Here is a 23,342-nt window from a genome sequence, read left to right as displayed (position 1 = left end):
AGCAACAATAATTCACAGATTATGACCACTTTATGGGCACATGTGGTATAGTTGTGACAATATTAGTGACTTATCCAAAGAGGCAGAGAGTAATATATCGACTGATGCTACAAGTACAGTTTGAAAAGGAAAGTCTGACAAGGACACAAATAGATATATATTAAGCATGTGGACAAGATGACAAATTGCATATAATTATGTCAATTTCCAAATGCTTAAAAATTGTAACAGCTGATGTCCAGACAGTCATGTGTGCATCTGTTCAAGCAACTGAAAAACCAGAATGCAAGTATGGCCAGCCATTTGCAACACAAATCACACTTTTGTTTTAAAATTACAACTGGATTGAAAGATTGGTCAGAGTATTCGGAATTTGCCCCTTGGTGTGAGTTTAGAAGAATGGACAGGTGATCTCACAGAAATTTTCATGATGATGAAGGCACTTAGATACTGAGATGTTGTTGCCCAGTTAGGGAATCCAGAATAAGTTTGAGAATGAGGGGCCAAATATTTAGGACTGAGATGAGGAGAATTTCTTCAGTCAAGGGGCTGGGATCTTTGGGAATCTTTACTCCAGGGGTTGTGGATTATTGATTATATTTAGAGCTGAAATAAACAGATCATTGGGCTTTCAAAGAACATGCAACACAGCAGCTAGCACTGCTACCTCAAAATTCTGACTGTCTGTGTGGAGTTTGTACATTCTCTCTGTGTCTGCATGGGTTTCCTCCAGGTGCTGTGGTTTCATCCCCCAGTCCAAGGATGTGCCGATTAGGAGAACTGCATTGCCCACAGTGTCCAGGGATGTGCAGACAAGGTGGATTGGCTGTGGGAAATGCAGGGTTACAGGGATAGATTATGGGATGGGTCCGGGTGGTGTGCTCTTCAGAGGGTGGGTGTAGCATCAAGGGGCTGAATGGCCTCCTTCCACAATGTCGGGATTCTAAGGGATAGAAAGACCAGGCAAGAAAGTGGAGCAAAGTACAAAACACTCAATATATATTCCCGCTTATTCTGATATCCTTCTGTGCCTTAACAAAAATCTACCTCCGCCTTATTCAAGGACTCAAGATTCTACCACCCAGTGTGTGTTTTAAATTGGGCGACAGCCTGATTTTTAAACAGAAATCTCGTCCACCCTTGCTCTTCATACCTATGTTCTGACACTTTGAAATGCTGACGGCCTGCTCACGCAATCGGAGTATTTTGGTTGGTAGATAGTGGGATGGGAGGAGGGAGCCGCAAGAAGAAATCTTCTGCCCCAACCAAACTTTGCATTCAGCCAACCACCTTCCGTTATTTCCTGCATTTACGGCGCCAGCATTCGAATATCAGCGGTTCTAATGCGATTTCTCCAACATTCTTCCATCCCAGCTTTTGTTGTAGCCCGGGCGCCCTCCCCTGCGGGTAAACGGATCTATTATATCGGCCTGCCTACCATGATTTCCTCCGGTCTGGAGCGTGGCAGATCCTGCAGACAGTGATCTCCTGCACATCATACACAAATTCAGAGATTGTCAGGATGAGCCCATTGGTGCTGCTCTCACGCCCGAATTAAATCTCTCTCACTCTTACAATTTCGACTGTCCTATCAATCTTGCACTATTTCCCTGGTCTGTGTCTCCTCCAGCTGCTCTGGGCCCTTCTATCGCCGGCTCCTGTCATGTCAACCCCTCTTAACTGCCACTGAAGCATTTCTTGGGAAATTCATTTCTCTATATTTTCCCTAGCGCTGTATCCCACGCCCCTTCCCCATTTCCTTTGTTCTGCTCTGTTCTAATAAGCTGCTCCCTATCGTTCAGTCCAGCATTCCAGGCGGACTATAGGGTCCTGAAGATCCAAGATTCCAGAAATACTGAGCATTTTTCATGAAAGTTTTAAACAATTTAAAAAAAAAAATTGTACATATTCAGATTGCATATACTGTATATTCGGGATTTTTAATTTTCTTTTGTTTAACAAAAGATTCCATATATTCAGATTCCACATATTGTACGTTTTGGATTTTTAAATCATTTTTGAATTTTTTTTAAAAATTGCACATATTCAGATTGCGCATATTGATGCTCTGGACTTTTAAACAAATATTTAAATCGTGTTTTAATTGCACATATTGTATGTTCTGGGTTTTTTAATAAATTTTTGATTTTTTTGAAAAAATACATATTCAGATTGCGCATATTATACTCCTGAATGTAAATGCCTACGTTAGAGCACTGGATCCTGAGTACCAGTGCTTGTGTACCTTTGAATATCGACTCAACCACATTAATCTTTTGAAAATCTTTTTTCTGTTTCAAAACCGCGAACCCGAACTTGCCATTCTACGACCGGTAGTTTAGGCACTGCTGAGATCTGTTAGTCAACATCATAAAAGATAGAATAGTTTTCTTTCTTGTTTAAACAACGTGGAAATAAAGAGCTTTCTGAACCCCTTTAAAGCTGAGCAGACAAAAAATATTGCGTGTTGATATTGCCTGACTCAGGACTCCAAACTCTGTTACAGCCCTGGTTAGCACCAGTCACCACCCCCACATTTGCCTCCAACTTGACAACTGCTGTTCACTTCGGCCAGTGAGTCAATCTCAGGCAATGGGTGGGTCAGGAACAAACAATAGAAACAGATGGGGAAGACAGGGAGATGTCTAGCCGTCAGTAGCAGGTAAGCAAAACAGAAAACACAGGTAACCAAAACATAAACTTACACTGCTCCGCTTGCCAGATCATATCAGCATCTGCACCGCTCCTAGGCAAACAAATAATGCCGTATAATAAGAATCAGTGAACTCTGTGGCAAAAAAAGTGTATAAAGGCGGGTCTCACAACGGGTCCGCCTGCTGATTGTCCAATAAACAGATTGTTGGATAATGCCGTTCATACAGCACAGAGCGGGACTCACTCGCACAATAAACAGTCCTTTTCTTTCTCTCTTTCTCACACACACACACACAAATACACTGAACCACTGGTGATAGCTCCCTCAGCCGATTTTGACATTCTTTGTAACCCCATCTGCCGCAGAATTCTCCCTAAGAATTGCACAAACCGCCCGAGACATATCTGAAAAATATCACTTTTAAAGAAAAGCGACGAATGTCCGATCTGGGACTTTGTTTTGGACGTGGGGGAAGAGGATATATCAGAGCGGAAATAAAATCACCCACTTACATGTCAGTCGTTATAAAAGCGTGCTACCCCTCCAAAAAAAATGTACAGCCCCTGGCGGCGGAGAGAGTCTCAGCTTAAAAACCTTCCCTTTGCAGGATTTGTCTTCTGTGCAGAGGAAGCAGGCTGCTGGAGGCGCTATTCTAAGAGTAGGGGAAGGAGATGAAGGGAAGCAGCTGACAACCTTTGCTATTATTAACGCAGGACAGCGAGCCGATGATCACAGTTTATTCGACTGCCCCGTTCCCGAAGAAAAGGGATTCAGAGGACAACAGGGGGATTACAGTACGGCCATCCTTAATCATCCCCATACACACACACACACACTGCAGCCGCAGCTCTGAGCCAACAGGGCGGGCATTACTGCTGTTGGCGCTGACGAATGAATGAAAAAAAATCGCTTCCTTTACCGATCCCGCTGGGTCACTCTCGGCCTGTAGTACCGTTAGAATTTTGCAATGTTGCAGCACGCCCACTGATTAAACCGACCAGCGATTCTTCTCTCTCGAATGAGAGAGCAACCCCTGTAGTCTTCTGGGACTATGGCGACTTTACCTTTTACAAGTTCCTTGCAAGTTCTGTAATATTGGAGTGGAATGTTTTGTGTTTTCGTTACAGATTTTATAAATAAAGTATTTTTTTGGGAGGGAGGAATAGAAACTCCTCCCATATTGAAATGAGGAACAGGATCGAAGAGCCAAACGGCCTACTCCTGCTCCTATTTCACTCTTTTTCTATATTCATTGGTAACAAAGAGTCTAATCAGTTGGAGAGTCAAGGAGTTACAGAGTGTGAGGTCCACATTTTCCACCTCACTCTGCATTATTTGCCTTGCCAAAGCTGACGTTTCTGTTGTCCTCCAGGAAGCCAGGTATCCATTGTCAGCTCAAGTCATAAATATCAGGAAAACAAAGGAACAGAAATGAATGAATGCAATGTCTCATGGTATGTTCTGTGAATTGGTCAATTTTACACCCACTTGAATTAGAGTCAGAACTCATAGGATTTTTTTTAATGTTGTCAACACCCTTCTGAATTTGACCACAGTTTCAGAGTTCAGAACAAGTACCTGTAAATAGGAGGAAGGCCCTGTAGTTGCTGGTATGTCAGACATCGCTAGGCCTCTGGCCTGATGGCTGAGCCCTCCCCAAATTTTCAATATTGAGGCAGGAAGATCTTACAGAGAACTTTATTCAAGATGAGGAACTTGGGCTACTGCTTCACTCTTGACTGCAAAATATCAGCCATTGGCTTCGAGCTTACAATGGCAATAGGTGTGAATATTCAGATGTTCATTGCTGTGGCAATGCAAATTGTGAAGGAGAACTGGCTTGTACAGTATTAATTCAGGAAAAACAAGCTTACAATGGGCAAAATTACACTGACAAGGGTGTTCCAAGAATGTCTCAGACCTTGACTTTAAGTTGGCATAGTGGCACAGTGGTTAGCACTGCAGCCTCACAATGCCAGCGACCTAGGTTTGATTCCAGCCTTAGCTGTCTGTGTGGAGTTTGCACATTCTCCCTGTATCTGCATAGGTTTCCCCTGGGTGCTCGGGTTTCCTGCCACAGTCCAAAGGTGGAACGGCATGCTATATTGCCCCGTAGTGTCTGGGGATGTGCAGGCTAGGAGATTTAGCCATGGGAGATGTGGAATTATGGGGAGAGGATGGGGGACTGGGTCCAGATGGGATGCTCTTCTGAGAGTTGGTATTGACTTGATGGGCTGAATGATCTCTTTCCACCCTGTAGGGAATCTCAGGGGTGGAGATTTGGGCTTTATGCCTATACCTACCTGGATATTTATCCTGGGACTGTCCTGCTGCTAATCTGAGGCAAAGGACAATGGTCAATGGCAGGTACCGCTGTTGCTGATGGCCTCATAACCTACGCACTCTCTAATAGACTCCCACAACCTCAACAACGCTCACTTCCCCACCCTAAACAATATTCACACCTTGCATCGCTCCTGACATTGCTCACTCCCTCCAGTATCATCCAGAATGCTTAGATCTCCAATCTCCTCCTAACATTGCTTATCCCCCACATTGCTGCGAATGCTCCCTCTACTCTACACCCTCATTAACCTTCACAACGCTGACCATCTCCCCATTCTCTTGTCATGGCAACTCTTGCAACAATGCACTGCTTCCTCCACTTGCAGTAATGCTCATCTCCAGCAATACTCTCCCCATGCACTCAAGAAACTGCATCCCCAACAACATTTATCTCCCTTAATCACGCCTCCCAACAAAGCTCACTCACCTTTCCCAGCAGCTGCAAGTGTTCCTTCCCATCATTCCCTCTTCCAAAAACTCTCCTGTCCTCTCACGACGATGCTCACCCCGACAACCCTGACCTCACCGTCATCAATCAGCACCCCCACCACAAATACATAATGATCACCACAAGCTTCAAATGTTAAGGTTGAATGGTTAGTTTTGTTAACTTGAATCAGTACAAAAAATATTAAGAAGTTTTACAAATATCACATCTCTAAGGGTAGGAGGCCCTTAAAGGGACTTATTTAAATTGACGACAAGTAGAAGTAGACCTTACCATTCTCAGTCCACTTTAATTCCCCTGTGATGATTTCTTACTCTGAGAAAGAAGTCGTGTAACATAGTGAAAAATGGTAAGGGGTGCACTTTAAGCTGTGACCAGTGACAGCATTAGTTTGGCCACAAACTGTTGTAAATTCTAGCCGATAACAACCCAAATAAGGTCAATGGGACGACCTGAACATAAAATCTATTGATCCATTTGGTAAATGAATTAAAATTAGGGGTAGAGAAAGGAGCAAAGCAAAAATAGGAATAGGGTGAAATAGAGTCAAATTGGATACAAAAAGAGAAACAAAAAATGGGAAGAATTTGAGAAAGGCAGGTCAAAATGTTAAAAATTAAAAGTTTAATCCAAAAAATCCCTTATGAACATTTTACTCCCTGCTGAAGTGAGATTTGTCAGTTTCAATTTTTCCCCATTTCAGGACTGCAGGTTGGGGTTTCATTTTCAGGACTTAAATGGCGTAATTGACAGGATCTTTGCAACATGAATTATCAGTCCTCAATGTTTGCAATGAGATACATTCATGTTTGTGGTGCAAAGTTAACTGTTTTCTGATACTCACGGGGATGCTGGCATTGAGCTCATGTTTGGCAAGGCTAATGGCACAGTAATGTAAATCACTCAACAACAATTTTGATGTTTTTTGTTTGTGGGATGTGAATATCATTGGCAAAACAGCATTTGTTGCCCATCTGTATAGTTGTCCTAGTGCAGGTAGTTGAGCTGCTTTCGTGAATGCTGCAGTACTTGTTGCTTTTGAACACTAATATTGTTAGCAAGGGAATAGACCCGTGGGAAGGGAACCTGAATAAGGTGATGCTCCCCCGAATCTGTTGCCCTTGTCCTTTTAGGTGGGATATGGCACAGGTTTGGAAGGTACAGTTGAAGAAACCTGATGCAGTGCTTCTTACGTATAGCAAATATTGACAAACTGTATCAGTGGTTGATGGTAAGAATGTTCAAATGATGGATGGGGGACCACTTTGTCCCCATAAAAACTCTTGATTCGATTTGATTTATTATTGCCACATGTACTGAGATACAGTGAAAAATATTGTTTTGAGTGCTATACAGGCAGATTGTACCATACAAAGTGCATCAGGGTAGAGGGACAGAGTGCATAATACAGTGCTACAGCCGCAGAAAAGGTGTAGAGAGAGAGATTAGAATTAACATTTGAGAGGTCCATTCAAAAGTGTGATAACAGCTGGGAAGAAGCTGTTCTTGAAACTGCTCGGATATTTATTCAAACTTGTGTATTTTCTGCCCAACAGAAGAGGGTGAAAAAGACTATAATGGAGTGGGAGGGGTCTTTGATTCTGTTGGTTGCTTTCCCGGGGCAGCAAGAGATATAGATGGAGTCAATGGTTGGGAAGCTGGTTTACGTGATTGCCTGGGCTGTGTTCACGACTCTGTCGTTTCTTGTGGTCCTGGGCAGAGCAGTTGCCATACCATGCTGTGATGCATCCAGATAGAATGCTTTCTATGGTGCACCTATAAAAATTGGTAAGGTCATTGCGGACATGCCAAATTTCCTTCGCTTCCTGAGGAAGTAGAGACATTGTTGTGCTTTCTTCACCATTGTATCCACAGGGATGGACAAGACAGATTGTTAGTGATCATGACTCCTAGGAATTTGACAATTTCCACCTCAGCACTGTTGGTATGGACATGGTGTGCCCTCCGCTCCACTTCCTGAAGTTGATTATCAGCTCTATCATTTTGCTGATGTTGATGGAGAAGTTGTTGACTTTACACCAGGCTGCTCAGCACTCCATCTCCTTCCTGTACTCCACCTCATTGTTGTTTGAAATCCGCCCTAAAATCATGGTGTCATCAACAAACTTATAAATGGAGCTGGAGTGGAATTTGGCCACACAGTCATGAGTGTGTAAGGAGTACAGTGGGGGACTGAGCATGTAGCCTTGCAGAGTACCAGTGTTGAGGATTATAGTGAAGGAGGTGTTGTCACCTATTCTGACTGATTGCGGTTTATGGGTCAGGAAGTCAAGGATCCAGTTACAGAGGGGGAGCCAAGATCAGGGTCTTGGAGTTTGAAGATGAGCTTGTTTGGTATTGTGGTATTCGAGGCAGAGCTGTAGTGAATAAGTAGGAGCCTGACGCAGATACCCTTGTTACCTAGATGTTCCAGAGATGGGTGTAGGGCCAGGGAGATGGCATGTGCAGTGGACCTGTTGTACCAGCAGGTGAATTGTAAAGGATCAAGGTAATCTGGGAGGCTGAAGATGTGAGCTATGACTGACCAAGCACTTCATAATTATGGAGGTCAGAGCTACAGGATGGTGGTCTTTGAGGCAGACTGAATGATTTTTCTTTGGCACTGGGATGATGGTGGTCTTGGTGAAGCAGGTGGGGACTTAAGATTGACTAAGGAGAGGTTAAAGATGTTTACGAATACTCCAGCCAGCTGGTCCACACTGGATCTGAGTGCATGGCCGGGGATTCCATTCAGGTCAGTCGCTTTCTATGGGTTCATTCTCAAGAAGGCTGATCTAACATCTGCGGGAGTGACCATGGGTACAGGTGCATCGGAGGCTGTTGGGATAGGTGCCATCATTTTACTGACCTTCTGTTCAAAGCGAGCATAGAATGCATTGAGCTCATCGAGTGCTACTGGAGCTGCAGTCGTGCATGCAAATACAATGTTGTTGCAAATATCGAATTCATGATTCATGTATTTTAGTATATCATTTTTAGTATTAGAAATTAAAGTTTAATCATTGAAAATGGGTTAAATGCAATTGAAGCCCTTTGAAGTCATGCTGCTTTAACCTTTAAGGAGGTAACATATTTAAAATATTGGGCATTAGTGATTGCTAGGCCACTAAGAACAGGTTGCAATGCAGAAGGATACCCATAGAATGAGAATTGAAGAGAGAAAACTGAAATAACTCCACAGAGGCTGGTATCCCATCACCAAGTCACCCTTTATTTACACATGGAGAGTCCTTGACAATGATCCAGCTCTCTCAGATGCAGCTGTCAAGAGTGAACAGGCAGGCTGTTTCTGTCTGTCAGCGAGGGCTCCCTGATTGGACCAGGTTAACAGCCCCAGTTGGGGAACTCATTTCCTAGGTGGTCCACCTGGCTGTTTTCATTACAATCCCGCCCCCTGGCAGTCTGAGGACAAAGTTTTTTTTGTAGCTCCCCCTGAGACACTATAGCACTGGGTCAGGATCCTCCAACTCTGCTCTGAAACTGGTGGCATGTATTGCACAGTAGCTCGCCTCACGCTTGGAGCATCTCAGAAGAAACTCATTCTCCTCTTCAGGTGGCAAAAGCATTGAGAAGGTGACATCTGCTGTGTCCATCTCAGATTCCAACTTATTTTCAACGGTTGATGGAGAGGGAGGACCCAAGGGTTCCAGAACCTTTGAAAAGGCAGTCGAGGAGCCAGAAATGCTTTGCTCCAGCACCATTTGCAAGTATGCAACTTTCATATGGTCCATGTGCCTATTCAGGACAGTTGCACCCAGTCAAACTTTACATGGCACTGGACCTGACCTTGTGTCAATCATGCCTCTTACCCATGCATGGCCATTCCTGTGGTTCCTACATGAAACTTCGTGGCCAGAAGTAAGCTGTATTTCTCACTTAGCGCAGTCTTGTGTTCCAGCATTAAAGTTCCTGATGCCATTTCAAGGTCCAGGAAGATCGGATTTAACCTGGTGCAGAGTCTTCTCCCCATTAGCAACTTGCTGGAGCAATCCCTGTAGATGCATGAGGGCTGGTCCTATAATCAAATAAGAACTGGAACAGAGATAACGGGAACTGCAGATAACAAAGTGTGGAGCTGGATGAACACAGCAGGCCAAGTAGCATCTTAGGAGCACAAAAGCTGACGTTTTGGGCCCAGACCCTTCATCAGAAGGGTCTGGGCCCAAAACATCAGTTTTTGTGCTCCTAAGGAACTGGAACAGTTTGGTATCTGGGAATATTGCAGGCCTTCAACATTTGAACCACTCCTTGGGCTGCCAGACCATTGGATGATTGATGATTTGGAGCTGTCCTTATGTGATGATTACCATCTGATTTTAGAAAACGCTCAAATTCCCTGCTGGTAAACTATGACCCGTTATCTGTGACCAATCCTTCCGGGAATCTGTGTATTGTAAAAGATGCAGACAGTTTTTGTACCGCGTTTGACAAATGAGTTTCGTGCACGTCCAGCCACTTTGAGTGGACATCCACAATGACAAACAACATTGAGCCCATGAAAGGGCCTGCACTATCAATGTGTAACTGAGTTCAGGCTTTACCCAGCCATTCCCACAAATGTGGTGGAGCTGCTGACCGTAATTCTTGTTGCTGGCACTCTAGGCATTTCCCCCCCACCAATACAGCTTTGTCTGCATCCAGTCCCAGCCACCAGACATACGTTCTTGCCAACATGTTCCTCTTGGAAACCCCTGGATGGCCATGGTGGAGTACAACCAGTAGCTGGAGGCTACCATTGCTGGGGGACAATCACTCTTGCTCCCCATAATAATATGCCAGCCTCAGTTGTGTTCTGGTCTCTCTGTGTCCAAAAAATGTTTCCACATCTGGTGTCCGAGGGAAAGTTAGGCTCCCCCAAATCTGCAAACCCTAGGCAATTGTGGGTAGCCAGTCCACCCAATCTGCACATCTTTGGACTGTAGGAGGAAACTGGAGCACCTGGAGGAAACCCTTGTAGACATGGGGAGAATATGCAAACTCCACACAGATAGCCTCCCGAAGGTGGAATCGAACCTGGGTTCCCAACACTCTGAGGCTGCAGTGCTAACCACTGAAGCACTGTGCCATCCCTCTATAAAATTAACAACTGACCTACTTCACTGGAAACATAGCTTTGCAAAGATTGCAGTAATGAAGGTTCAGAGAAATTGTTTTTGTGGTTAGGTTAAAAAGCATTCAGTGAACTCTGAAAGCCTGTAAAAACACAATGACTCAGAATAGGTATGTCACCTCAAGGCTGGGTGGAGCTTAAAAAAGTTCTTTGGTTTTAACTTATCTGAGAATTTGCTGCGAGTGCTTTGCTGTAACTTGAAACAGGAAGAGTGCTGAAGCCAAATAAAGGGAGCAATCCTTGGAAGGCATTGATGATGACTTTTCATCATCAATGACTTCTGAGTCATAGAGTCATACAGCACGGAAACAGACCCTTCCGTCCAAACAGTCCATGCAGAACATAATCCCAAACTAAACTAGTCCCACCTGCCTGCTCCGCCCATATCCCTCCAAACCCTTCCTATTCAGGTATCCATCCAAATGTCTTTTAGACATTCTAATTGTAATTGCATCCACCACTTCATCAGGAAGTTCATTCCACATGTGAACACCCTCTGTGTAAACAAATTGCGTCTTATGTCTTTCTTAAATCTCTCTCTTCTCACTTTAACAATGTGCCCCCAACTCTTGAAATTTCCCATCAAAGGGCAATATCAAGTACCATCAACTCTACCTCTCATTATTTTATAAACTTCTACCAGGGTCGCATCTCAACCTCCTGTGCTCCAATGAAAAAAGTCCCAGCCTATCCAGCCTTTCATAATAACTTAAACTTTCCATAACAAGCAACATTTTGGTAAATCTCTTCTGAACTCTCTCCAGCTTGACAATACCCTTCCTATATCCGAGTGACCAGAACTAGACATAGTATTCCAGAAAGAACTTCACCAATATCCTGTACAATCTCAACATAAAGTCCCAACTCCTATACTCAAAGGACTGAGCAATAAAGGGAAGCATGTCAAACACCTTTTTAACCATCCCATCTATATGTGACTGCAATCCTAAGTCCCTCTGTTCTACAACACTTACCCAAGGCACTACCGTTCATTGTAGAAGCTTACCCTTATTTGTTGTACCAAAATGCAATACCTCACACTTATCCAGATTGAACTCCATTTGCCATGTTTCAACCTCTTGACCCATTTGATCAAAATCCCTTTGTAATCTTAGAAAACCTTCGTCACTTTCTATGATGCCACCGATTTTGGTGTCATCCTCAAACTTACTAATCATGCCTTCCATATTCTCATCCAAATTATTTATATAAATGACAAAAGAGGACCTAGAACCGATCCCAATGGAATATCACTGGTCACAGGCCTCCAGTCAGAAAAGGAAGCCTCCACCATTACTCTCTGTCTCCTACCTTTTAGCCAGTTATGTATCCAATGTGCAAGCTCACCCTGAATCCCATGTGACCTAACTTTACAAATTAGTCTACTGTGTGAAACCTTGTCAAAGGCTTTACTGAAATGCAAATAAACAACGTTTACTGCTCTGTCATCAACCACCTTTTTGGTAACTTCCTCAAAAAACTCAATCAAGTTTGTGAGACATGATCTTCCACACATAAAACCATGCTTGCTATCCCTAATCAACACTTGCCTCTCTAAAAATCCTCAAATCCTGTTTATTTTATTCACCTCCACTAATTTACCCACAACTGAAGCCAGACTCACAGGTCTGCAGTTCCTCAGTTTCCCCTTAAAACCTTTCTTAAACAAAGGTACAACGTTAGCCAGCCTCCAGTCATCAGGCACCTCACTCATAGTTATAGATGATGCAAATATTTCTGCAAGGGGTCTCGTAATTTCCTCCCTTACTTCCCACAACGTTGTGTGATTGCTTGGTGCATCTGAGTGTGTGGTGAAGAAGGCTCACAATCAGTATTGATTCAGAGATAGTGGGAACTGCCGATGCTGGAGAATCTGAGATAACAAGGTGGAGAGCTGGATGAACACAGCAGGCCAAGCAGCATCAGAGGAGCAGGAAAGCTGACGTTTCAGGTCTGGACCGTTCTTCAGAAAATGAAGAAGGGTCCAGGCCCGAAACGCCAGTTTTCCTGCTCCTCTGATGCTGCTTGGCCTGCTGTGTTCATCCAGCTCTACACCTTATTATCTCACAATCAGTATTTGCATGATGCATCTGAGAAAGATTGTAGCTTGACTAAATTCAGTGACATCTTGGGAAGCTAACTGTTTTCTAAAAGTTTAAATTCTGCTGGTAAGTAAGTGTTGAGGACCTGTGCAACTTACTCTTGGAAGAAGAGATTGAAACATCAAGATATGGGCAACCTTTGAGGCAGTTTGAAGCAGAGAGATTTTTGAAGGGGTTCTGAAGCCAGATCTTAATGTGAAGAATTCAAATTCTTTGTAGAGGAGACAGTTTTAATGAGCTTTGGTGACCCACAACGTCATTAACATCTAGGGGTGGGGTCTGTTTTGACTGGACTAGCCAGTAAAGTGTAGTCTGTGGGAAGGTTAACCCCAGTTTGTCTATTAACATATTGTTACCTTATGTTAATTCTGGATGTTAAGAGTACAAGTTGTGTTAATATATTGCATATTTTTATCATTCCAATGTTGTATGGTAATGTTAATTTTGTTTGTTCAGACCAGTGTAATCTTGTGGCTTTTTCCTCTAATTATGTCCCCAACTTCATTTCATATGAAATTACTGGTCTACCGCCAAACTGTAACATAAATTTGGTGATCTTATCACAGGTTCTGACACTAATACTTTGCTCTCCTAACCTGTGTTTGCAGATAGTAGATAACGAAGTGTGGAGCTGGATGAACACGGCAGGCCAAGCAGCATCTCAGAAGCACAAAAGCTGACGTTTTGGGCCTAGACCCTTCATCAGAGAGGGGGATGCGGAGAGGGAACTGGAATAAATAGGGAGAGAGGGGGAGGCGGACTGAAGATGGAGAGGAAACAAGATAGGTAGGGGGAGAGTATAGTTGGGGCAGTAGGGAGGGAGTAGGTCGGTCCAGGGAAGATGGGCAGGTGAAGGAGGCGGAATGAGGTGGTAAGTAGGAAATGGAGGTGCGGCTTGAGGTGGGAGGAAGGGATGGGTGAGAGGAAGAACAGGTTAGGGAGGCAGGGACAGGCTGGGCTGGTTTTGGGATGCAGTGGGGGGAGGGGATGAGCTGGGCTGGTTGTGTGATGCAGTCAGGGGAGGGGACGAAATGGGCTGGTTTTGGGATGCGGTGGGGGAAGGGGAGATTTTGAAGCTTGTGAAGTCACACATCAGAACAGTGCTGATATGATATGGGTCCACTTCCCACCATTATCACCTGTTCATTCTGTGTGAGATGGCCCATTTGTACCACTTGGTTCAAATTAAGGGCTATGTTGTGTTTTATATCAACAAGCACAAAGAACCATTCGCTTTGACTATTCACAGCATTTCATTTAGATGCCTGAAAACAAGCATGGGCTTTCATCTTCTCAGTCTGGGATTCAAACACAATTTATAGGGCAGTTTGATGTTAGTATGCGTGAGGAACTAGACTAAGGCTGATACAATTATGTTGCATCTTTGAAGACAAATAGATGGGGAAATCTTTAAGGTTATCAGACCACATTTAACTTAGAACCAGCATTGTAAAGTAAAATAGGTACCAATGCTATGAGGGAGCAAACTCCACTGCTTGGAGTTACACCTGGCACATATTAAGGTGGTCGTCAGTCCATGACATCTCTGCAAGAGTTCCTCAGGGTAGTGTCCTCAGCCCAACCATCCTGAGCTGCTTCATCAATGATCTTCCTCCATCTTAAGGTCAGAAGTGGGGATATTGGACGATCATAGCACAATGTTCAGCACCATTTGTGATTCCTCAGGTACTGAAGCAGCCCGTGTCCAAATGCAACAAAATCTGGACAATATCCAGGCTTGGGCTTATAAGTGATCAGTAACATTTGTGTCACACAAATGCCAGGCAATTACATTCTCCAATTAGAAACAACCTAACCACCACCCCTTGACATTCAATGGTGTTGAATCCCCCAATATCAACATCCTTGGAGTTACTATTGATCAGAAACTCAACTGGGCTCACCACAAACACAATGGCTACAAGAGCAGGTCAGAGGTTAGGAATACTGCGGCGAGTAACTCACTCCTGACTCCCCAGAGCCAGTCCACCATCTACAAGGCACAAGTCAGGAGTGTGATAGAATACTCCCCACTTTCCTGGATGAGTGCAGCTCCAATAACATGCAAGAAACTTGGCACCATCCAGGAGAAAGCAGCCTGCTCAATTGGCATCAACGCACAAGCAACCACTCCCTCCACCATCAACATTTAGCAACAGCAGTGGGTACTACCTACAAGATGCACTACAGAAATTCACCAAGTAACCTTGAAGAGTACCTTCCAAACCCACTCAGCGATAGCAAGAACTGCAGATGCTGGAGTCAGAGATAACACAGTGTGGAGGTGAAGGAACACAGCAGGCCAGGCAGCATCAGAGGAACAGGAAAACTGATGTTTCAGGTCAGGACCCAGCTTCATAAAGAGGCCCAACCCAAAATATCAACTTTCGTGCTCCTCTGATGCTGCTTGGTCTGCTGTGTTCCTTCTTCCAAACTCATAACACTTACACCTAGAAGGACTAGTTCAGCAGACACATGGGAACGTCATCACATGCATGTTCCCCTCGAACTTAGCATCATAACTTGGAAAAATATTGCCATTCCTTTACTTTGCTACGTCAAAATCCTGGAATTCCTTCCCTACTTGTGGGTCAACTTCAGGCTACATGACTGAAGTGGTTCAAGAAGGCAGTTCACCACCACCTTCTCAATGGCAATTCGGGGATGGGCAATGAGTGCAGACCAGCCAATGACACCCAAGGGAATTTTTAAAATGCTAATTAGATAGATCATTGTACCATCCAATCTGACTGTGCATTGTTATCTGTTGTAATACATCGACTCCTTTTGATAGCCACCAGCAACAACCTCATGGTGGCAACAGTGAGTACAATCTACGTTGCAGCAACTCACCAAGGCACTTTCGATGGCCCTTTCAAAGCCACAACCATTACTACCTAGAAATCCAAGGTCCTGGAAACACTAAGACCTGCTGATTCCCCAAACAGACTTGGAACTGTAACACCTTTTATTCAAAATCCTGGAACCCCATTTTCAACAACACGATGGATGTACCTAGACCCAAAGACTGCAGTGACATAGAGATGTACAGCACAGAAACAGACTCATCAGCCCAATTTGTCCATGCTGACCAGATATCCTAAATTAATCTCGTCCTGTTTGGCCCATATCCCTCTAAACCCTTTCTAATCATGTACCATCCAGATGCCTTTTAAATGTTGTCATTGTACCAGCCTCCACCACTTCCTCTGGCAGCTCATTTCATACATGCAGAACCATCTGTGGGAAAAAGTTACCCTTAGGTCCCTTTTATATCCTTTCCCTCTCACCTTAAACCTATGCCCTCTAGTTTTGGACTCCCCCACCCTGCGGTAAAGACCTTGGCTATTCACCTTATCCAGGCCCCTCATGATTTAACAAAACTCTGTGAGGTCATCCCTCAGTCGCTGAATCTCTATGGAACATAGCCCTGGCCTATTCAGCTTCACCTTATAATCAAACACTTCAACCCTGGCAACATCCTTGTAAATCTTTCCTGAACTGTTTCAAGCTTCACAACATCCTTCCTATAGCAGGGAGATCAGAATTGCATCCGTGATAATGGGAACTGCAGATGCTGGAGAATTCCAAGATAATAAAATGTGAGGCTGGATGAGCACAGCAGGCCAAGCAGCATCTCAGGAGCACAAAAGCTGACGTTTCGGGCCTAGACCCTTCATCAGAGAGCCACAAAAGCTGACGTTTCGGGCCTAGACCCCGATGAAGGGTCTAGGCCCGAAACGTCAGCTTTTGTGCTCCTGAGATGCTGCTTGGCCTGCTGTGTTCATCCAGCCTCACATTTTATTATCTTAGATCAGAATTGCATGCAGTATTCCAATAGCGGCCTAACCAATGTCCTGTACACCCGCAATATGACCACCAACTCGTGTAATCAAAGCACTGACCATTAAAGGCAAGCACACCAAATGCGTTCTTCACTACCCTGTCTACCTGCCATTCTACTTTCAAGGAACTGTGAACCTGCTCTCCAAGGTCTCTTTGTTCAGCAACACTCTCCAGGACCTTACCATTAATCATATAAGCCCTGCCCTGATTTGCCTTTCCAAAATGCAGCACCTCACATTTATCTATATTAAACTCCATCTGCCACTCCTCGGCCCATTGGCCCACCTGATCAAGGTCCTGTTGTACTCTGAGGTAAACTTCTTTGCTGTCCACTACACCTCCCGTTTTGGTGTCATCTGTAAACTTACTAACCATATCTTCTATGTTCACACCCAAATCATTTATATAAATGATAAAAAGCAGTGGACCCAGCACCGATCCTTGTGGCACACCACTGGTCATAGGCCCCCAGTTTCAAAAGCAACCATCCAACACTGCCCTTTTACTTCAGCCTTCACACTAGTTCTGTAACCAAATGGCTAGTTCTTACTGCATTCCATGTGATCCAACCTTGCCAAACAGTCTACCATGAGGAACCCTGCCAAATGCCTTGCTCAAGTCCTTGTGTATCATGTCTCCTGCTCTGTCTTCATCAATCCTCTTCACTACTTCTGTAAAAATACTCAATCAAGTTAGTGAGAGATGTTTTTCCATGCACAAAGCCATGTTGTTTATCCCTAATCAGTACTTGCCTTTCCAAATACAAGTAAATCCTGTCCCTCAGGATTTCCCCCAACAATTTGCCCACCACTAATGTCAGGCTCACTGTTGTATAGTGATTTAAGAAGGCAGTATGTCATCAACAAATTAGGGCTGGACTGGAAATACAGGCCTAGGCAGTGGCACCTCATCTCATAAACAGCAAAAAAAATTATATTTCACCATTGTCTCGAAATATTTTTCAATCATCCTATTTCAAGAAATAGCAGTCTGAAAAATCGGCAAATTGATTCCTGTGCCTGTGTTGTATTGACATTCTGTCTTGTGACTTGTGAGTTGTAACTAGTTTGTGCGCTTGATTATAAGAAAACACTTCACACTGAATTAAATGGTGTGAAGCGTAAAATAACAGCAACGGTAATGTTTATAGAAGACTGTTGTCTGGTTGCTTCCCAGTAAAGCACAGCAATCTTTCAGGGAAAACCAGCTGGGTGTTATTCAGCAAAAAGCATATAAAGATCCTTTCACAAAGTTGTGGGTTCGAATCCAGATTCAAGGACTTCTGCATGCAATCTGTTCTTTTGAAGGAATTGTTCAACCATTGCGTGATCGAATCGGCATGAGACTTCCAAACCCATCCGAGAGAAGAGGACCTCCCTCCCAGATTGTCCAGCTCTCCGCATCCTCAACAGCACCACCTGGAGTGGTGGTCACTTGTGAGATTGCGGTCACAACTGCACCATCTGAGTGGGGAGGTCAGTGGGGCAGGGGAGGGTTGGTGGTACATGGTTTTGCTGCAGTCAGTCTAGCAGTCCTCTGTGAGGAGGGAGGCCAGTCAGTACAATTGAAAGAACAGGGAGGCGGAACAAGAAAGAACGATGGGAGTAACCTCTGTTCGGCACAGGATGGCCAGCCTGTTGTCAGTCTGCTCAGACTCACATTGGCATTGCACCCTGCCAGGGTGGCAGGAGGCAGTATGTCAATGACCATTAAATAGCCACAAGAGGGTTTTGTTTGATCCAAGAGTTGGCAGGATCCCACATCACTGGTAACTGTAACCATGCACCACTGCAGAGGGGACTAGGCAACTGGCACAGTGCCTCCAATGTGCCACTCAATTTAATGCCTGCCACTCAATGCCTGCTAGTCTGCTCCTGGGAAGGGGATGAAATAAAATTCCAAACCTCAACTCAATGTAGAAAAGCAAGAAAAAGTAAATCATAATTTCCCAGATAGCAATTCACAGCAAATTTCCCAGAATTGTTGGTCTAACAAGATAGGATCTAGCTGTTGTGAAGCTTTGTTGAATATAAAATAATGAATAAAGGACTGAATAAAAAGTATAACTTTTTACAGTGTGTGGTTAGAGAGGGTATTTTACCTGGGCCCACACAGACTCAGACTGCAGTTCCACCACTATGATACAATTCCTTTCACACCTGATTATTATCCAGACTAAAATTATGTCTAGAAGGGCAAGTTTCCAGATAAGATCAAGTAAAGCAGTGTTTGTGCATATGCCTGTAAATTTCCCAAGAAACAAATTCCTTCAGAATGAATACCCTGGCAACACTCACTATATCATAGCAAGGGGTGACCATTTAATGAGTAAAGTCAGATATTCGTCTTGCGCAAAGTGGAAAGGCAAAAGAATAAAAAGGCTGGAAACAACGGAGAGAAGCCCTAGCTAAACTGGAATCAGTGTGATTCATGGGGCAAACTCTCCACTGGCCCATATTGCACCAAGCTGAGGAGCAGGATGGTATGGTGATTCAGTAGTTAGTATTGATGCCTCATAGTACCAGGGACCCAGATTCAATTCCACCTTTGGGTGACGGTCTACATGGGGTTTGCAACATTCTCCCTGTGTCTGCATGGATTAATGCCAGTTGCTCTGCTTTCCACCCACAGTCTAGAGATGTGCAGGTTAGGTGGATTGGCTGTGTGCTAAATTGCTCATATCATCCAAGGATGTGCAGGCTGGGTGGGTTAGTCATGGCAAATGCAGGGCTATAGCGCAGGTGGTTGAATCTGCGCAGGAAGCTCTTTGGAGGGCTGACATGGACTTGACAGACCAAATGGCCTGTTCCCACACTGTAGGGATTCCAGAACTTGCATGTGAGTAGTTGGAATTCACTGCAGCTGAGGGTGTAGATGATTATTATTTACTGTGTTCAAGACTGAGATCAATGAACTTTGGGGCACTAAGGAGATTAACGGAAATGGAAACAGGGTGAGAAAGTGGAGCTGATGTAAAGGATCAGGCATGATGTTAATGATTGACAGGTGCTATATGGCCCATACCTACTCCCAAATCTAATGAGAAGGGTAGGAGATGAAACACAACAAAGAATAACAGTGAAATTCACACTGCAGTGCATGGAGTGATCAATGTTTCATTGGAGGCACTCTGATTCTCAAAGGTTTGCTTCCACACAGTCAATGAAGAGCATGAGTTTTCCTACATTACCCAGAGTACCAAAAATAAACTCACAAAATATTCCAGTAACAAAAATACACTCCAAAAATAAACAGTTTGTCATAGGGTGGCAATCTATAATAGAAATCCAATATTTCAGGAAGGAACTGAAACTGCAAAAAGCATCACTGTCGATATTGATTAGGAGATGCAAAACCAGCTCTTACTGATAACACACAATTGTGTTTTTCTGTTAAGTATCCCACTGTCAATTATGGGCTTCATCAGACCGAGTCAATCTGCCCTCTGTAGGCACTCTCAGGTATGACAGCCATTGTGTGTAATGACTGTGGTTGCTTTGTAAGTAGCTGCTTCCATGGGGCTTATGTAGGAAAGGCAATGGGTCAGATCACCTGCTCTTGTTGATGGTGAGCTGAGAGTTGGAAAGTGTACTTAATTAGGTGAGATGGTGACATACCTAAACACCTACTGAATTAAGTTCTGGGCAAATCACCAAATCACCAACTGAGACAGTTAAGTGGCCAATTAATGGCCACATCAGGCCCTCTAACCCACTGCCCCAGGGATTATCCCAGCTGTTGATGTACTTGTCACCATGTTATGTGTGCAATACCTGAGACTGTGTGACTTAGTGGGAGGTGGGGAGGCAGTGGCCTAGTGGTATGATTGCTGGACTGTTAATCCAGAGACCCAGGTAATGTTCAGGTGACTTGGGTCCAAATCCTGCCATGATAGGTGGTGGAATTATTGAATTCACTGATTATGTGGAAATGATGACCATAAATCCATTGTTGATTTTTGGGAAAACCTGTCTGGCTCACTAAGGTCCTTTAGGGAAACCGCAATCCTTACCAGGTCTGGCCTACATGTGACTCCAGACCCACATCAATGTAGTTGACTCATAACTGCCCTCTGGGCAATAAATGCTGACTTATGCCCTCATCATGTGAATGAATTTTTTTTAAAAAATGGATTACAAAGGGGTGACCCTCTGATCAACAATGTTTGAGGGACCGGACAGCAGAAAGAAGAGGGAAACACATTGAGATCCAACCCCTGCTTTTGCCCCACAACATCCATCCTGTGAACAAACCCCTCCCAATGATTTCCCAGTGCCTGTCCTGTAAGTCCTGTGCCTGTCTTTCTGGCAGCAAGCACAACCATCCCAGTGGTACTGCTGCTGAGCACATGAGCCTCCAGTGCCTATCTCTCAATCGGTGATATTTGTATAACAAGGTCTCTGTTCCAGGGATGGGCTCACCGGCAGCTTCACCACTGCCTGGTTGGCTAGTGGTTCAATGGACTGTCCTATAAAGGGACAACCTGAGTGTCTCAACAGCTGTCCAGTTAGCAGATGATGCCCCCTACATATAGTCCTCCTGCAGCGTTGAAGCAAGCTATTCAGCCCCATTAAATCGACACTGACCCTCTAAAGAGCTTCCCACCCACCCTACATGCTCCTTGTAACCCCACATTCCCCAAGGCCAATCCACCTAACGTGCACATCTTTGGACTATGGGAGAAAAACAGCAGCATCCGGAGGAAACTGCTGCACAGACACAGGGAGAATGTGCAAACTCCACACAGACAGTTGCTTGAGGCTGGAATTGAACCCAGGTCCCTGGTGCTGTGAAGTAGCAGTGCTAACTCTGAGCCACCATGCCATTGCAATACCTAAACAAAATTCCACCCAGTATATTTTCCAGCTGAACCTGAATCTCACAATGTATCTGATGAAATAAGCAAATTGCAAAACATTCACTTAATTACAGACATTTAAAGGGAAGTTCAGCAAACATATTGTGATGCGTAATGACCAATAATTAAGTGACAGTTGAATTACCAGGAAGGGAGAGATAACTGGGAGACGAAGCTCTTCATTTTTATACATGTTCTGGCACAGTCAGAAAGGTGTCCAGCGATGGGTCGGTAAGTCTCAGATTTACCTGTAAACAAAATATACCCAGCAATCATCACAATCAAGCACTAATCAAGCTTTTAGCAGTAATTTGACAGAACTTGTAAACAGGATGAGTTGGAAGGAAGAGCAGCTTTTCTGAGAAGGCTGGTTATTCAGTGTGGAAACTCGTCTCCTAATTGTGGAAAGGAGAGAGGACTGTACCTTTCTGTTGGAAGAATTTTGAAAGCACTTTAACAAGAGATTGCTCAAAGGCAGCAATGCTCAGAAGGACAGGTTTCAGCTCAGGTCCTGGCAAATTTAACAGCAGGTTGAGAACTGACTGGCTTCAAGTCTGACAATATTTTTCAAATGTCAGCTTTTTATCTCTAGTGTTTACTGTAGATAAAAATCTCATAGGTTTTTGATGTTTTGGTGTTGATACATGGTGTTTTAGGGTTCTAATACAAAAAGGAAATCTAGCCTTATTTTCCAATCATAGGGTGTGGGCATCACTGGCCAGACCAATATATATTGTTCATCCCTAATTGCCCAGGAATAGGTGGTAGTAAGTTGTATTTTTAAACTGCTGCAGTCCTTGGGATGTAATGATGCACACACACACAGACAGTGCTACTGGGTAGAAGAGTATAAGAGTTCGACCCAGTGACAGGGAAGGAGCAGTGATACAGTTCCAAGTCACTTCACACTTACTTCATACTGCTTGGTGGCTTTTCCATTCAGGATGTATTCAGATGTCGGCCGTGGTTCAATAGATAGCACTGTCAGTGAGTCAGAGGATTGTGAGTTTAAGACACATTCTCGGGCGTAAGCTCCATCTGCCTTCGCAAATGGATGTAAAAGATCCCAGAGCAGTATTCATGACACAAAACAAAACCCAGAAGACCCAGTAGGTTAATGAGCACAGTGGCACATGGCATGGAACAGACAAAGGGCTTTGAATAAACTCACAGCGATGGAAGGTGAAAGATGGGATGGGAAAGATGAGATGGGATAATTGAGGCCGGAATTCCAAAGACCTTGATGAGGATTTCAGCAGTAGATGGGTTGATTTAGAAGTGTAGCTGGGTAATGATAAAGAGGTGAAAATAGATGTTGCTTGTGATGTCAAAGATATTTGATGTGACAAACTGCTCAGAATTGACTAAGATGCCTGAACAGCCTGGTTTGACCTGAGAGAGTGGCCAAGAAAGGAAAGGGGATTGCAGGCTCAGGGATTAGAAAAATAGAATAAAAGGTGCAGGAGTAGGCCATTCGGCCCTTTGAGATGCACCACCATTCAATACAATCATAGCTGATCATGCAATCTCAGTATCCCATTCCCGCTTTCTCCCCGTACCCCTTAATCCCTTTAGCTACAAGGGCCACATCCAGCTCCCTCTTGAATATACCTAACAAACTGGCCCTGATAGCTTCCTGTGGGAGACAATTCCACAGCTTCATAACTCTCTGGGTGAAGAAATTCCTCCTGATTTCAGTCCAGAATGACTTACCCCTCATTCGTAGACCGTGACCCTTAGTTCTGGACTTGCCCAACATCGGGAACATTCTTCCCGCATCTAACCTGTCCAGTCCCATCAGGACTTATTATGTTTCTATGAGATCTTCCTCATTCTTCCAAATTCCAGCCAGTACGAGCCCAGTAAATTCCATCTTTCCTCATATGCCAGTCCTGCCAGCCCGGGAATCAGCCCGGTGAGCCTTCACTGGAATCCCTCAATAGCCAAAATGTCCT

At 44.2% G+C, this 23,342-nt stretch overlaps 1 protein-coding gene across 10 annotated transcripts in view; it reads right to left on the bottom strand.

Annotated features, from left to right (window-relative positions):
• kiaa0895l overlaps nt 1–22,326 on the bottom strand; it is a 57,247-nt gene extending 34,921 nt beyond the window's left edge. For 2 of the 10 annotated variants that reach the window (XM_048546384.2, XM_048546386.2), the window contains exon 1: nt 3,169–3,270. Coding sequence is in view for 2 of the 10 variants with exons in the window: in XM_059651595.1 (XP_059507578.1) it covers nt 21,533–21,580 (48 nt within the window). In the remaining 8 variants the exon portion in view is untranslated. Of the gene's footprint in view, nt 1–1,438; nt 1,534–2,705; nt 3,095–3,168; nt 3,271–3,575; nt 3,682–3,720; nt 3,740–21,532; nt 21,636–22,300 lie in introns of those variants that run through there. The other 8 variants (XM_059651596.1, XM_048546385.2, XM_059651595.1 and 5 more) reach the window with 7 other exon arrangements.
• Nucleotides 22,327–23,342: the final 1,016 nt, after the last annotated feature.

This window comes from Stegostoma tigrinum, chromosome 16 (assembly GCF_030684315.1).
Source record: "Stegostoma tigrinum isolate sSteTig4 chromosome 16, sSteTig4.hap1, whole genome shotgun sequence".
Classification (NCBI taxonomy): Eukaryota; Metazoa; Chordata; class Chondrichthyes; order Orectolobiformes; family Stegostomatidae; genus Stegostoma; species Stegostoma tigrinum.
This window is presented reverse-complemented; position numbering and strand designations above follow the sequence as displayed.